Source organism: Mustela nigripes, chromosome 15, assembly GCF_022355385.1.
Source record: "Mustela nigripes isolate SB6536 chromosome 15, MUSNIG.SB6536, whole genome shotgun sequence".
Classification (NCBI taxonomy): Eukaryota; Metazoa; Chordata; class Mammalia; order Carnivora; family Mustelidae; genus Mustela; species Mustela nigripes.
Window position 1 is genome coordinate 82,697,590 of NC_081571.1, and position 16,723 is coordinate 82,714,312.

Consider the following 16,723-nt stretch of genomic DNA (forward strand, 5'->3'; position numbering starts at 1 on the left):
CTAAGTGCTCAGCCCAGTGTCACAAGCCCTGCAGACAGTTCCAGAAAGTGTGACCACGGTGTCATCACAGCTTGTCCTCCCCGCCTCCCTGAGTTAGGGACTCATCACCAGTGGGGACAGGACGAAGCAGGGTCTCCAGCACTCGCCCCCAGTTGGTGGGAGCGGTGCGGTCGAACAAGCAGAGCGAGGGGTTCCTAGTAAAGAACTACGTCGCCTTTCTGGAGCAGGGCCAGCCCCGGTGGCCCTGAGCCACACACCCTGACTTGGTGGCACGTGGGGATGTGCGGGGACGTGGGCAGCCCGCGGTGGGCGGGGCCAGCCGCAGGAATCAGACGCCGTGGAAGGCTGTATCCCCTCGCCCCGTGAGCCACCTCCTGTCACCTGTGCCACCAGCAGTGGTTCCCGGGGCCCCACCACAGCACGACAGAGAACGGACGATGAGTGTCTCATCCCTCCCACCCAGGGTCTTGGCCTCTGAGCCGTGGCTCCAGCCAGGCACCCTCCCCAGGGCTCCCCTGTTACCCCAGACCCTGGAACGCCGGCTCCCCCCAGCCCCAGGCCCAGAAGGCCCTGCTCTCAGCCACACACACACACACACACTCCTCTGTAAACAGTGTGTTGTTCAGCTAATCTTGGGGAGACAGGGCAGGACTCCGTACCCCAAGGAAGGACTCCTGCTCCTCGTCTCGGAAACAGTCCCCATCGGGCACGGGAGCAGACAAGGTCCCGGGGCACCTTCTCGCCGCTCCGGCCCCCGCCACCCTGGACTTCCGTCGCCCCGCACAGATGGGAAGGGTGTCTAGCACGCGCCCCACGAGGAAATAACGAGTCTTTCCCTCTGCCTCCCGCTGCAGGGGACGCCGGGGACTGTAAGTGCGCGGAGGGAGATCAGTTCGTCCCGGGGCTCCCAGGGTTCCCAGGACCCAAGGGCCTGCCCGGCACCAACGGAGAGCCAGGAAGGAAAGGGGACCAAGGAGACCCTGGCCAGCACGGCATCCCCGGCTTCCCCGGGTTCAAGGTGAGACCCCGGCTCTAGGGAAGCTGACGGGACGTCCTGCACAGCTTCTGCTTGAGGTGAACACAGACCCAGACCAGCGAGCCTCACGTGCCCCATGCCCCATTCAGAAAGGCCACGTGCTCCAGAAGGAACTCGAGAACGTGTCCTGGTGAGAAGGGGAACAGCACGGCCACTGTGGGAAATGGTTTGAGGTTTCCCTGGGAAGTCAGAGGCAGAGTTACCGTGCGCCCCGGGAGGCCCGCCCCTGGGAACCTCGGAGGGCACGAAACACACGTCCACGCAGAAACCGTACCCAGATGTTCCAAGCCTGCTGCTGATAGAAGCCGAGACGTAGAGACGACAGAAACGTCCATCAGCTGGCAAACGGCTAAGCAAAGGCAGCGTCCCCACACAGCGGAATGTCACTCAGCCCCAGGAGGGACAGGAGCTCGGGTACCCGCTACGGTGGGGGGAGCCCAGAAACATGCCGAGTGGGAGGAGACCGTCCCAGAAGAGCAGAAGTCACGTGATGCCCTTCGCGGGAAGAGTCCAGGACGGGCAGCTCCAGAGACAGAGGCAGATGGGGACCTCCAGGGGCCGATGGGGGGGACGGGCAGTGAGTGTCACGGCTGAGGAGTCTCCCTGGGGGCGGGGAGGAAACTGTTCTGCAATTAGATTAGCGATGATTATACAATCTTGTGAAAATACTGAAAAAACACCAGATTATATGCTTCAAAATGGTGAATTTTATGGAAAACAAAACAAAACACTAGCATCTTGAATGTAAAACGCTTTACTGAACGTTCACCTTTTGAAATTTAGTACAGACCCGGTGCGGCATTGTATGAAATCTCCCTTAACGGGTAAGAAGTGAGGCCTCCAGGTTAACCGTGAGTTCCCAGGAAGGCAGGGATGTCCCGGCCGGTGGGTTCCGCGTGTATCAGCGGAGCAGACTTCATTCCACGCCCGTGAAAAGAGCGTCTGTAGGTCTTCCTGCAGTGACAGGTTTTAACCGAAGATTTCAAAGCCGGTTTCAGATAAAGGCAAAGAAAATATGCTTTGTTATTTACTCATTTATTTGTTTTACTTAAAAAGAGAGCTGCAAGAGATTTATAGTTTTCAGTTTACTTACCCAGCAATAGAGGAAAAATTGCTTGGGACCCAGGGCCAAGGGCGGTTAGAGCGATCTGGCTCCGTGACCTGGGGCAGGGGGGACAGGTGGCCCCACCTGGTGCCGGGGAGGGGGTCGCTCCCAACGGGTCTGCGGCTTGGGAGCTCCAGCACAGTCCGCTCCAGGCCCGCACGGTTGCTCAGAACACAGACGGTTTATCCGACTGAAAACAGCAGGTGCGATGCCGTATCCTGGCTTAAAAATGATACTGTCCCCAGCTCCTGGCCGTCTGTGTGTGTGACGCGTAGGTAGTGAGAGAGCAAACTTGCGAGGCAAAACTGGTGGCATCTTTGGTCGTTTACAAATTGATCAGGTCTTTCCTAGAAGCCAAATGGACCCCATTTTGCGCACCGGAATGTCTGGAACCTTCCCCCAACTGTAGGGCGCCCTCGCCCACGACATTTTTGTCGGAGGATCTCTGACACTGTGTTTGTCACCTCGCATTGCACTGTATGCTCATGGGTCCGGCGACCCTGCGGCAGCAGGAATGCCTGCGATGATTTTCCGGTTTTTTGATGATTGTACCGATCGAGTCTGCAAGAGCGTGTGAAGTTGGGAGTCCGTCAGGAAAGGGGCCCCTCTGTCGCTCCGTTGGCCCGGCCCCTGCATACTGAGCGCTGGCTGCTACGCATTCTCCCGGACACGGGAAGAATCTGGCCCTTTTCTGCCAAGAACTAAATCAATAAATCAAGTAAGTGTTGGATTTTTCAGGACATTCCATTTACTTAGAGCAACACAAAGATCTCCCGTGTTCTTGCAAATGACAACCAAGATTTGCCTGCAACAAGCACACACAGAACACCCTGACCTCTCGTCTCTGCTCATCGGGAGACCTCCGCTAGGCTTCACGACCGAGACCCGAGCGTTCCTGCACTCGGCTTGTCTCTAAAGTGCGACGCTTTCCTCCAGCCTTAACCTCGGTCAGGAAGATGCTGTCCACAAAGGACTCCGTTGCTGTCAGTCCTGAACAAACGCAAGTGTCCTTCGTGCCTGGGAGGCTTCGTGCCTCCTCGAGTCTCAGCGACGTCGTTAGGAGTCAGCAACCTTGTGTTCGTCTGAGGCTGTTGCTTCTCAGAAGGTCACGAGTATGTGAATCCCTGGGAGCTGGTTGAAATACAGATTCTGGTTCCGAGCCGGGTCTGGCCCGAGGTCCGTGTTTCTGACGGGCTCCCGCGGGGCCGATGCAGCTGGTCCGCAGACCACACCGGGACCAGCGAGGTTCTGGTCTTCGCGACGCAGTCGCATGTGGCTACTTCCGTTACGTTTTGATTGTTTGAAGTTTAAAAGTCAGTCTCACCGGCCACCTTCTAGTGCTCACTGAGCGCCTGCGGTTGGTGGCCACCAAAGCGGACAGCCGGAGACGGGATATTCTCCCGAGGCAGAAAGGTGTTTGGGGCCGCGCTGGGCTCGGTGTCGGGTGAGGGCTCCAAGTCGTGTGCAGTGAAACTCACCATCTTCCCAAGTGTCCTTAACAGAGCGAGAGAGGACAACATTGTGTGCTTGTCTCCACAGGGCGCACCTGGCCACATGGGACCTCCCGGGCCCAAAGGGCTGAAGGGGGACTCCCGAGCAGTCACCACCAAAGGTCAGTCTCTGGGGGCGGCAGTCCCTGGCCCCACAGTCCTCCCGTGGCCACTCTCGCCAGAGTGGCCTCACCTGCAAACCCTCTCCCAGGTGAGCGGGGACACCCGGGGGTCCCGGGTGTGCCGGGACTGAAAGGTGACGACGGTGTCCCCGGGCGCGACGGGCTGGACGGATTCCCAGGCCTCCCAGGCCCTCCGGTGAGTAGCGTGACGGCGGCAGAGAGTGGGGGCTGGCGCCGCCCAGGCCCGGGGTGGTCTCAACCTTCACCCCGCACTGACTCCAGCCAGCACGGCCTGGGCTGTTGGAAGGACCCGAGGCCTGCTGGTGAGGAGACAGGGAGGTGAGCCGGACGTCACGCCCCGAGGGCGCACGTGACGCTTAGCGTGAGCAGAGAGTCCCCTGCGGGAGCCCCGCACGGGCATCTGCAACGGAACCCCCGGCGGAACCCGCCGTAGCCTCTCCCCAGGCTCCGGTGGCCTTGGTGTCCCTGGGCTCGTGGACGGCTGTCCTCCGCCCTAGTCTTCACATCTACCCCCGTGCGTGCTGTCTCTGTGTGCGCGTCCCCCGTCTGTGGGACACTCGCCTCCCCTTACCCTGATGGCCCTCACAGACCCCGTTTCCAGAGCAGCCCCATTCTCGAGCCGGGGTCAGGACCCCAGCATCTCACAGGGGACGCGGGTCCCCGCACTAGCTTGTCGGCCTCACTCCAAGCCCAAGCCGCGCTGCTCCATGCAGCTCGTGCCCGCCACGGCACCGGCACCGGCCGGCTCTCGGAGCCCTCCTCCCCGCCCTTGGAAAACATCCGATTCTCCAGAACCTCGTACTGCTGTTTGAATGACGACCCTGAAAACTATTTCCACAAAGAGTTCACGTGGCACAACCATCCGAGCGTGACTTGGGTCCCAGTGGGTCCCGTCTGCCCCCACTGACCTCAGCCCCCTTGTACTGCCCCACGCCGCCCTCCTTCTGCACCTGCTGGGCACGTCCATGCACGGGGAGCCCCCACGTCTGCGAGGCCGCCTCGTCTCCTCACCGCAGTGAGCACGACGCTCGTTCTGGTCCAAATCAAGGACTTTCTTTCCTTCAATGATGGGTCGTCCCGGTGAATAGCGGCTGCGTCCCAATGCCCGATCACAGCAGCAGAACCCGTGTTCCCGCTCCTGTTAACCCAAACCCGTGCCTAACTGCTCCCACAGAACCTTCTGTGCACGAAGGTCCGGGCCAAGGGGACCCCAGAGGCTTGGGAAGAGCACAGGAAAGAGACCATGTGCCTCCCGGACTGTCTCCCTCTGTGTCCCCGGGATTGACCAAAAACCTGATTCCTGTGCTTGGCCAGGCCCTGACGGCAGATGCCTGTTAACATCCGCCATCCTGCAGCTCTGTGTCCGTCACACCCACTCGGGGGAGCGGGAAAGAGAACTGGGGTGTGGCAGCCTTTGAGGTTGACGTGATTTTTAAGAGAGAAACTGAATTTTCACACAGGGCGATGGCATCAAAGGCCCCCCAGGGGACTCAGGTTACCCAGGAGCACCGGGCACGAAGGGCGCTGCAGGAGACAGGGGTCCCCAAGGACTGGGCCTCCCCGGCCCCAAAGGCGAGCGTGGTTTCCCCGGAGACGCCGGACTACCCGGACCACCAGGCTTTCCCGGTCCCCCCGGCCTCCCTGGTACTCCAGGACAAATAGGTATGAAGGGGCACCCTCTTTGATCATTTGATCATTCTGTCACAGGACACTGGCCCCAACTGTCCTTTGGCAAAGTGGGACCTCCCTGGGGCTCCCGTGGGGACACATATCACGCTCTCAGTTCTTGGCATGTTCAAGTGACCCTGACTACGGGGCCTCCAGGCCCCCAGATTCTGGTCACACTGGGCTGGGCTCTCCCTCGGGTGCCGGGGCACGGGGGCTCTGCACAGACGCTCAGCGGTGGGCCCAGCTCCCCTGCCAGCCCAGCCTCCCCCGCGCGCACCCGCAGGGTCCCTAAGTCCCAGCCGTCTCATCCCTGCGTGTGTCTTGTCCCCAGACTGTGACACAGGCGTGAAAAGGCCCATCGGAGGTGACGGACAGGAGACCGTGCAGCCAGGTATGGTTACGGAGACCGGGGTGCTCTGGGACACGGGAACGTTGGGTTTATGAGCTACGCGACCCGTCACGGTGGCTGTGGGCGCCCGCGGCAAGTGCAGAGCCGCAGGAGGAAATGCAGACCGTGCCAGGCTTGGGGTGGGTGTGCCCTCCGCGGCGGCTGGTCGTCAAAAGCCGGGCAAGCGTGATAACGCATCGTGCCCCGGGTTCCTACCGATGGGAAGCAGCAGCCCACCGCCCAGCGAGAACTCAGCGGATAAGTGTGGTCATGCTACCGTCTGCGTGGGGATTGCTTCAGGAGGGGTCCGATCCCTGCCAGCGGAGAGCTGGGTCGAGCACTGAGCACTGCTGTGAAGAACCGGGGCTGGCAGACAAGAGGGGGACATGTGACCCCCGAGCCGAGGCCCAGAGATGGCAGAAGGGACAGGAGAGATCCCGTTGGGGGCTGAGCCACCCCACCTCGAGGGTGTACTGAGGGACCCCCTTGGGAAGCCACGATGAGTCCAGGGCACAAGGGGTGAGGATTTTGAAGAGGTCCGCACAGACAGTAGGGTGCTCTGAGACCCTGTGGACGTGGCAGGGCGCTCGGGGTAAGGGTTCAGGGTGGGCACTGCGGAGCCTTCAGGGAGCTGGTGGGAGGCCCCCAAACGGGAGACCCTGCAGGCCGGAGCCTGTGCCCCCCGAACCCCCACATTCTTCATCCTGATGGCCTGGCCGGGCCACCCCAGGGACCCCAGGGCAGTGGAAGAGGCCAGATCCCAAGCACATAGATGGAGCCCCACATGAAGACCTGCGAGGGTCTCCCTTAGAGGCCAGATGACAGCACCCCCCGGGGTGCCCCTGCCCTCCACCACCCCAACCAATGGCAAGTGGCTGCAGCAGGTTCCGTGTTTGGGGGCTCACAGCAGCTCAGTGCCATGGCTGATTCTGGAGGCATCGAGACTCACAAAGGCAGCCGCAGGCTGTCTCCTGCGACTGGGGACATCTCCGGAGGAGAGCCAGGCAGTGCCGCTGGCAGACTGGGACGGCCCCGGAGTGCCCGGTCGGGCCCCGGCGACGGCCCTCAGTGTGCGGGTAACATCGCCAGCACGGTGCCCGGTCGATTTGACGGGACTGACTGCACTGGCACTTATGTCATTACACAAAGAAATCGGGCCTTTCTTTACACTGGAATGTGATTAATCAAATCATTAAATGACTCTCATAAAACAGCAGCTGGTTTTGTTGGCAGCCGCTTCTGCCCTTGGCGGCACGGGAAGCCGTGAGGGGGGCGTGAGAGGCCGCCCCGCTCAGCCCCATTCCTCCCCCTTCCCAGGTTGCGTCGGAGGCCCCAAGGGGTCGCCAGGCCTGCCGGGACCCCCAGGCCCCACAGGTAAGCCAGAGGCCTGTCCCTGCTTCTCTGTGTCTTCACTGTCACTGTCGCTCTCGGCTCCTCTTCCTGCTGCCCTGCCCTCCTCCGTGCGCGTGGACGTCACGGAGTCCCGCGACCATGACCTGCTACCGCAGACCGTGGTCACGCCTGTAGGGAAGCGGCTTTTCCTCCTCGCCATGGAAGATGCGTGAAAACTGACCCCTCACTCAGCCCTGGCTGGAAGAGAGGGTTCCTGCCGCACAGAGCTTCACCTCTGCGGGCGCCCAGGCCTCCGCGGGCATCCATGGGCAGCGGGGTCGGTGGGGTCCGCGGTGGGCGTGGCCAGCTGTCAGAGGTGCCCTCCGGGCTGACATCCCCCAGCTTGTCTTTTCGGAGGGTCCCAAGGACCACATAAGTCCCACAGACCTGCTGCCGGGGTTCGCTCTTGGGGCGCTGACGTGTATTGTGCTTTCTTTGGGCTATTTAGGGGCCAAGGGCCTCCAAGGGACACCAGGACTCTCGGGAGCAGACGGAGCACCAGGGCTCAAGGGTCTCCCCGGAGACCCAGGTCGTGAAGGATTCCCAGGACCCCCAGGTAAGGCAGGGTCGGACCCCCACACAGCCCCATAGGTTTGGGAGGGGACCACGTGGGATGTGGGGGCCCCAGCTCTCTCGTCTTTGGACACTTAGAAACTGCCAACACGGACTTGATGACCACTTTGTTCTCTGGTTGGGAAATTAAAAATTCTTGAGCTTTCCGTCACTGCTATTCTGCTGACCCCCTCGGCTCCTGCAAGAAAAGAGACAGGTGTGCGGGACCGTTTTCTCTGGTTGATGAGGAATGTTTTGAGGGCAAAGCTGTAGTGCCCTCTTCTGAGACTGTCCCCGGAGGCACAAGGCCCTCAGGTCATCGACTCCACTCTGCTGGTCACTCTGCAGACAGCTCAGGAGGGCGCCCAAGCCCCGCAAGGGCTGCTGGCCCGCTCTGGATTGGGGAGATTCGGGCCCAAGAAGCAGATGGTTCTAGAGGCCTTCTGCACTGGAGCGACGTTGTGGGGCTACGCCAGATGGCAGAGTGGGAGAGAACGCTGTGGGCCCCGGTGGGCAAGGCCTTGAGCTGAGACCCCCGATGGCACACTTGCTGTTTGCAGCCCCTTTCTGGTGCCTCCCTTGGCCCGTCACGATGCTAACCTCCAGGTATGGGGACAACCCATGTTTTCTTCCAGGGTTCGTGGGGCCCCGAGGATCCAAAGGTACAGCGGGCCTTCCTGGTGCAGACGGTCTCCCGGGTCCCTCCGGTCTGCCGGGCCCCATCGGGCCCCCAGGGGAGAGGGGCCTGCCCGGAGAAGTTCTGGGAGCCCAACCTGGGCCCCGAGGAGATGCTGGAGTGCCTGGACAGCCTGGCCTGAGAGGCCCTCCGGGAGAGAGGGGCCCACCTGGATTCAGGGGTAAGTCTTTGCGGCAGGAGGGGCACAGGGAGCCCCATCCCACGGCCCCGTGGCGTCCGACGGGGGTTTGCTAAAGCCCACAGGCCGTATGGAGTGTATGTTGCTTTTTCTTCCCCACACTCAGAACATATCCCTTTAGAATGTTCTAGGACAGTAATCGTCTTCGGGTTTACATTCCCCAGCCAGGACGGGCCGTCTGAGACGTTGACACCTACAGACTAACGATGCTCGCCCTCTGTTCCCAAGCTGGGAGTGAGCGGGAGGTTGGGGCCATGAGCGGGGGGTCGGGGCAGGGCTTTCTGCGGAATGTGGGCTGCTGGTGGGAAGGGAGGCGGCCGTGTGAGGAGGGCGAGGCGGACAACAAGCGTCGGAACGAATGCGGCTTCGCGGGCGGGTGTGACACGGACGAGGGAGACGCTCCCCTGCCCACAGCACCATCCGTGTACACATGAGGACTAGTCGGATGCGTGCACGGGGCGTCCGATGGCTCTGTGAAGCCGGCGTGTGCAGAACTGGCCTCGGAACCCCACACGCCCGCGGTTGGCGGGGCACGGGCAGTCATGGAAGGGCTCACACTGGTGTTCGGGGCCATGTGCCCTGGAGACCACCGGCCACTGGTGTTCCTGATCAGATACGGAGATGCGGGGAGAGCGGTGACTTTACAGCTGTCTGTGCCGGCTCCCGAGCCCGGGGAGGAAGGGGGCTTCCTCTATGGGGCAGGAAGCAGGTGTCCCGGCCCCCCAGGGCCATCGGGCCTCCAAACACTCGGGCGAGGGACGCCTGACCCTCAACAGGCAGGTGGAGTCACCAGGCTCAGGCGCCCCGGTGGGTTCTTGGGTGAGCCTGTCTGTTTTCAGACCTGAGGCTGGGGCAGGGGAAGGGGCACAGGGCAGGGAGGTCCCACGTTCATCACATCCGCACTGTTGGCTGAACAGAAGAGCCCCTGCGTGGGTGCTGGGCTTCACCAAGAGATACGCGGGGGGGGGGGGGGGGGGGGGGGGGGGGGGGGGGGGGGCAAAGAATGGAGGGAGGAGCCTGGGAGGGCCAGAGTGCACGCACGCGGGCTCACACTCGTGCACGCACACAGGCTCACGCTCGTGCACGCACGCGGGCTCACGCTCGTGCACGCATGTGATCATGCACGCACAGGCTCCTGCACACACGTCCACGTGCTTATACACACACACGTGCCTGCTTGGGGACACAGACACCCACACACGTGCCCACACACTCGCTCTCACACACGACCACGTCCACACTCACCCTCTTACACATCAAGCAGGGACGGGCCCGCAGGCGAAGTCAGGCAGGGGCGGGGACCCACTGCCGGGTCAGCCAGGTCTGTGCTTGCCCCCATGGCGGCCCCCCAGGCGGTTCCAGAGAGGCGGGTGTCCCCCGGTGGAGGCTGCCCAGCTGGCGCACGGGTGGGCCGGCACAGTGCACGGCAGCCTCCCAGGCCGCTGTGTGAAGGAGCGGTCGGCGTGTGTCCCCAACAATGTCCACTGCTCTCCAGCTGCATAAACCCCCTCAGGGTTTGGATTTTGGATGGATTTTGTACACTAACTACTTCCTGCAGACTTCCCGATAAGTTTGAGCACAAGGACCAAGGGCCCAGCTTGAAATCTGGGCCTGCGGCAGTTTCCCGCCGTCCGTGTCCCCTCGGCAACCTGCTTACGTATGTGGACTGATTAGTACGAGTTCTGACTTCAGAGCATCAAAGCTTCAAGAACTGGTTTCCACAAGGGTCCAACCCACCCGGGCAGTGGCAACGCGGATGGGGGGCTTGCTGGGCGGCATGGGCCTGGCGCAGGAACGTGCAGGTGCCGCCTGGGTGCAGAGAGAGAGCAGGGGCCCAGGTCCACGAGTGACGGGTATTTTGCTGAAGGAAGCAGATTCTTTGTAGGTATTCCTTTTTCAGCAGATGTTCTAGAAATGGAAATGGAGTTAAAATATTGGGCTCTGATGATGAGCTCTGAGGCCATGGACGCCGCCGCAGTCGGTGCAGAATCCTTCATGCAGCCTGACCCGCCCACTCCCCGCTCCAGGGACAGAGGTGCCCAGAAACCGGGCTCAGACCTACAGACCCGACAGCCTCTTCCCCCATGAGCCCCGTCAGCTCACCAGCCTGGAGGGCTGTTGGTGGTGATGCCTTCTGCCCACCGTCATGGAGGAACAGCAGGGGCCCGACTCCCCGGTCAGACCTGGCCGTCTCCAGCATGGCCTGCCGTCCAAAACCATCAGCCCCACGAGCGCTACACTCTGTTAACCCAGAGGAGAAGCTGGGCCAGAACAGCGCGCTCACTTCCCGTAGCGGGACTAAACAACGTGAGGACACGCACCTGTGCATCTCGGGGGAGAACGTCTTGGCGGAATTCTGCTTCAAATCTGCTCCCGCTCTTTGCAGACCTTTCTGCCCCGTTCCGTCCACACATCAGACACCTGGGACACATGCCTGCACGGCGAGTTCTGGGTCGGCCCAACACTGTCTCGGTCCCTTTTGTTCATGCGCCTCCCTCGTCCACCAACCTGTCCACCCTCCACGCGGGGCAGCCTGCATGGGCCGTAGTCGTGGGCTCAGTGAGCATCTGTGTCGGGAGGTCACCGGAGCAGCACTGGCAACGGCCATCGCCTGTCCTGCTGATTCCCTCGGAAGGAACGCGCTGAGCTTCAAAGTCCGGGAAGAAAGAAGAGAGGCCAGGGACTGTGGGGGGGGGGGGGGTGGGAGAAAATACTTGCTCATGGGACCCGTGGGTGGGGTGGGCAGGATGTTCTAAGCATAAAAGCAAGGGAAGAAGCGGTGCACGTGCACGCACACACACACACACGCACACACACGCGCACACACACACGCGCACACGGTGCATAAAATCTGCCTACGAATGCTCATCTTCACGTCAAAAACACAATGGAACTTTGGGCAGCAGAGCAGAGTGAACGTCACAAGAGCCGTGGAGGAGATCCATCCGTGTACGTGGAGAATACTGAAATCTCTAAGGAAAATATCTGAATCCCCAAAGGAAAATAGTAGCAAAGAACAAAACTTTCTACCAAAGCCAAACACGGAAAGAAAGGACTGTCCTGCTGTCTCTGCCCTGTGAGTTGGATCCGGCGCTTGCCGGAGCCCACCCTGCCTGCCCTGCCATGCTCCGGGCTCTGGGCTCAGGCCCGGCCAGGAGAGCCCACGGGGAACAAGGGCGCAGACGCAGGACCGCACGGCCACGGCTAAATGAGCGCAGTGGGGACCCACAGAGTCAGCTTCCGAGACACCTTCCAGAAGAAGTGACCCCCCCCCGCCCCCGGCACAGATCCAGGCTCCCAGCCGCTCCCTCGCGGCACCGTCTGCGAGAGCAGGGACAGACGGGCTCCCGATGTGTCCACGTGACACGGTCCTCCGACGCACGCTGCCCTCTAACACGTAAAGGATATTTTAGAATGTGGCAAAATGCTCCAAATAGAACATTGAGTGAAAAAAAAGCCCAAACTCGGGCTCTCAGCTGGGCACCAGGCTGCCCGTGTAAGCTCCGTGTGCTCGCCGGACGGGCCGTCAGTGGGAGGAAGCGCCGACGCCAGCCGTGGGGCCGGGTGACCTCGGGGTCACTGTGAGCTGATCCCCGAGACTCGTGGGCCTCCTGTGGGTTTCTCCGGAGCCAACGAAATGCTGTCTGTGAGGAGGCGGCTGCATCCGCGGGTGCAGGGCCGACCTCACACCCCTGTCTTGGTCCCGCAGGAAGCCAGGGCATGCCGGGAATGCCAGGCCTGAAGGGCCAGCCGGGCTTCCCAGGACCATCAGGCCAGCCAGGCCTGCCCGGGCCGCCAGGACAGCACGGCTTCCCAGGAGCTCCAGGCCAGGAGGGGCCCTTGGGTCGGCCAGGCGCCCCTGGTCACGGAGGTAAGGATCCCCCCATCCCCTGGGGGGTCGGGGGGTCGGGCCTCACGTGACTGACAAGTGAGGTAGCACCAGCGTACCCAGGGGTTCTCAAACTGGGCTCCATGGCACCCCTCCCAGAGCTGTAGGGGTTCCGAGAGAACCTCCCGCTGAGCCAACTAAACAATGGACAGTTGTTCTCACCGGACTCTGAGGCCGGACGTCTCACGTCCCCCTGGGTGCGTCCAGTCCCGACCTCTTCTGAGATGGACACCGGTCGCCTCTGACCGGACCCGTCGCTCTGGAATTACCTCTCCCGGGCCCTGTCCTGCAGAGCACCCACACCCCAGGGTCCCGGGGCTTAGGATTCCGACATCCGCCGGGGGGGGGGGGGGGGATACAGCTCAGCCCAACAGGTTCCAAAACCACAACATGGATTTGCCAAACAAGAAACCGAACCTCCACGTTCCTGCTGTCCTTGGGGCCCCGGGAGACGTCAGTAGGAAGAATGAAATTTCCCTGCGGAACTTCAAAACCGCTGCTGCGCTTTGAGGAGGGAAAGGTTTTCTGAAAGGGACAGAATCGGGGAAGAGAAGAAGGGGCTTCCTTCAGGGCCAGGAGGCTGGGGGCAGGAGGCACGGGAATGAAGCCATGGCCATTGGCCTCCCGGAGCCCTCCACAGAGAGGCCGAGTGCCCCACGCGGAGGCTGCGGCGCCGACGTCCCTCGGGTGCTGTCCAGGGTGGCGGGCCCCGGGAGCGCTGAGCTCTTCCACGTTTGCTCAGCAGTTTCTACTTCCCTCTTCTCTGCTTTTCAGGTCTGCCTGGAGACAGAGGGGACCCAGGGGACACAGGTGTCCCTGGCCCTGTAGGCATGAAGGGTCTCTCCGGCGATAGAGGTGACCCTGGTTTGCTGGGGGAGAGAGGCCCCCGAGGAAGTCCTGGGTTCAAAGGAATGAGCGGAATGCCTGGTGTCCCCGGGCAGAAAGGTAACAGCGGGCACATGGCGCTCCCTGCAGTGGGCACTGGTTACCCTGGGACTGGGAGAGGCCAGCCCCGCTCACCGGTGGGCCGGGGCCCCAGGAGGCGTCCTACCTGGGGGAACGGGCCACGGCTGCTAGGCTGAGTGGGACTGGCCTGCCCCAAAATGCTGAGTCACTCGTACCGAGAGCCGGTGGGAGGCCTCTCAGGACCCTGGAGTCCGATCCGGAGGCTGGAAGGTTTTACAAAACCAAAACCAAGGAAATACCTGGTCCCTGGGCTCGGTTTATTTGCACACAGAGGCCAGTTTTCCTAGAAGGGAGCCCTCTGGTCCTTGACGGTGGGGCCACACGGTGATCTGTCTCCCCAGGGGTCCTTTGTGGGATCCTCGCACTGCGCACAGGGTTGACGTCCTGTCGTGTCCTCTCCGGGCGGCCACGGGCATAGGTCACCGTCTGTTTCCCTTGGGTCTTTCATAAGACTGACGCACACTGGCCGTCCGTCCTGGCCCCAGCGTCCGGTCGGCCGGCGGGCAGACTCTGCGCCACTCTGTGCGTCTCAGTCTGCTCGAGGGTCAGCGGACGGGCCCCTGAGCAACGGTGTCCCAGAATCCCTACTTCAGGGTAGGAATCTTCGCCTCCGAGCGTCACTCCGCAGCAACGTCCCCGACGAGCGAGACTGAAAAGCCCCGGGTGCCCGTGGCTAACCCAGCTTCTCGTCCCTCTGCAGGCGGGAGAGGTTCGCCCGGGATGGACGGTTTCCAAGGCATGGTCGGGCTCAAAGGAAGACCCGGGCTTCCGGGAAACAAAGGAGAGGCCGGATTTTATGGAGTTCCGGGACTGAAGGGCCTGGCGGGGGAGCCGGGTGTGAAAGGTACGTCCAGCTCTCGAAGCGCCTTTCTGACGGGGTCGCAGCTCAGTTCTGTGGAGTGTAGCTCTGTCTAAAGCAGAACTTCCAGGAACCCCAAACCTAGGCACAATTAGAAAAGAAGGAAACTTAACACAAATCAGAAGACCACCCCAGCTTCAGCCCACCGGCAGCGTCGCGAGAGAAGAATCCAACCAGAGGAAACTTTCTTGTTTATATTCAACAGAAGTTTTTGTGGAGGTAAAATTAAATACAAGCGCAGTTTCGGGTGACACCATGAGGTTCCGTGTTGGTACGTAAGTCTGGTCACCACCTGTCACCACCGAGTCCCCACCACAGTCACGGAGCTTTCTCCTGAGGAGGACGTTCCAGCTCCGCAGTCGTAGCAACTCTGAAACACGCCCTTCAGGGTCATATCAGCCGTCCTCCCGTGCCGTGGCTCATGTCCCCGTGACCCCTGAGCTTACACGAAGGAAACCTTTAAGCACAAAAGAAGCAGCTACGTTAGGGACGTGGCGACGCGTCGTAGGAAGCCTTCTGGCGTGACTATTCATGGCGAGCGGAAGGTCAGGTGAAGCCGGGGGAAAAGCAGAAGGTAAACCCCAAAGGAGGGGAGCGTCGCCTGACCAACGGGGACTCTGTACTCCAGGCGGAAGGCGCAGCACCACGCCAAGGAGGCTGTGACCCACAGACACGAGGTCGCGTCAAGCCTGGCGTGGGCGGGCTGCTCAGGACCCCACGTGGGAGGCTCCTAGTCCCGAAAGTGTGTTGCAACAAGCCACATCTCCATGACTTGTGTGGACACCCTTGTTCTGCAAGTGTCACCGTGACCTCTGAAAACAGAATTACCGATGACCAGCGTTACTGAGGGCGTGCTCGTCGCCCGCGGCTGGGGGGCACGCGACACGCGCGGCCGGCGGTGAGAGCAGCCTGGCGGTTGCCTGGAAAGGCAAACAGAGGCACCGAGCACGTTCCTGTCTGGTCGAGCCCCGGAGAGGGAAGGCGGGCTCTGCACGCGCACGTTCCGGCAGCGTGCTTCCCGACACCCAAAACCAGAGACAGGCTGAGGAGCCCTCGTGGGCCAGTGACACACGGATGTCACGCGCAGGAGTGCTGACCAGCGAGAAGGAAAAACCAGGGCCTGAAACCTGCCGGAGTGTGGGTAAAATCGAGAGCGTTTTCCCTCCTCGTCTGCTTCCCTCGATGGGAAATGTCGGAACAGGGGCTCTGCAGACGGCCGTGGATGCGCGGCCTCCGGGGGCGGGGGGATAGGCAGCGGCTGGGGTGACCGTTGACGGGTGCGGGGTTCCTTTCCGGGGGAGGAGATGTCCTGCAGTCCGGCAGCGGCGGGGGTGCGCGTCCGCACGCGGCTCACGTGCAGAAGGGGCCGCGGGGTAAGCCGGGCGGTAGCCTCGGCCTCGGCCTCTCTCGGACACTCTTGCCCCCACTCGGGCCCAGTGGGAACCGGGGGTCCATGCCGGCCGGGGCTCAGAGCCCCTCGGGACTCGCTGCCCGCGACAGCCGCGGCTCCTCCCGTGCCCCTCGGCCTGGCTCAGAGGCCGAGAGAGACACTGTGTTCTGCTCCCCTGCAGGCAGCCGCGGAGACCCCGGACCCCCAGGGCCGCCTCCCATCATCCAGCCGGGAATGAAGGACATCAAAGGGGAGAAAGGCGACGAGGGGCCCATGGGGCTCAAAGGGTACCTAGGCCTGAAAGGTGCGCCCCGCCGCCCCTCCCCCGCCCGCCCCTCCCCCGCCCGTCTCTCCCCCGCCCGTCCCCCCCCCGCCCGCCCCCCCCCCGCCCGCCCCCCCAGTCCCACAGCGGCAGCTTCTGCACCAGAGGCCTCTCTGCCCGAGACGGGCCACAGCGTTCGAACGCCTCTGACCCCGACACCTCGGCCAGGCGGCCTGCGGGTCCTCTGCGGACCGAGGAGCCTCACGGTCCCGGGGTCGGACGTGCGGCCGTCGGGACCACAAAGCGCAGGGCTTGGGGAGGGCGGCCGCATCCTCCTGGGGCGTTGACGCCGGCACAGGTACCACTCACGCAGGGCTCTCCCGCAGGTGTTCCCGGAATGCCGGGCGTCCCCGGGCTGTCAGGCATCCCCGGGTTGCCAGGGAAGCCGGGCTACATCAAAGGAGTCAAAGGAGACACTGGCGTCCCTGGAGTGCCGGGTTTACCAGGATTCCCCGGCGTGCCCGGCCCCCCCGGCATCATAGGTTTTCCCGGGTTCACAGGAAGTCGGGTAAGTGCGCGTCCCCCCATAATCACTCTTCTCCCCTCCGCTCTCGAGCGGGCTGTGGTCTCACGTCTGCTGCGGTCCAAGCGGTGCGTGGCCAGCTTCAGAGTTGGGGTCCCCGGGTCACTGGAAGGAGACACGGTGCT

The 16,723-nt window shown here is 62.4% G+C and overlaps 1 protein-coding gene across 2 annotated transcripts in view; it reads left to right on the forward strand.

The window, feature by feature from the left end:
- Positions 1-16,723, forward strand: part of COL4A2 (collagen type IV alpha 2 chain) — a 154,496-nt gene that overhangs the window by 124,002 nt on the left and 13,771 nt on the right. For both annotated transcript variants that reach the window (XM_059377881.1, XM_059377882.1), the window contains 13 exons: positions 855-1,018; positions 3,681-3,753; positions 3,843-3,949; positions 5,235-5,436; positions 5,774-5,833; positions 7,148-7,204; positions 7,671-7,778; positions 8,410-8,631; positions 12,359-12,520; positions 13,313-13,483; positions 14,205-14,348; positions 15,935-16,057; positions 16,402-16,583. In XM_059377881.1, coding sequence (XP_059233864.1) covers positions 855-1,018; positions 3,681-3,753; positions 3,843-3,949; positions 5,235-5,436; positions 5,774-5,833; positions 7,148-7,204; positions 7,671-7,778; positions 8,410-8,631; positions 12,359-12,520; positions 13,313-13,483; positions 14,205-14,348; positions 15,935-16,057; positions 16,402-16,583 — 1,775 coding nt within the window. The remainder of the gene's footprint in view (positions 1-854; positions 1,019-3,680; positions 3,754-3,842; positions 3,950-5,234; positions 5,437-5,773; positions 5,834-7,147; positions 7,205-7,670; positions 7,779-8,409; positions 8,632-12,358; positions 12,521-13,312; positions 13,484-14,204; positions 14,349-15,934; positions 16,058-16,401; positions 16,584-16,723) is intronic.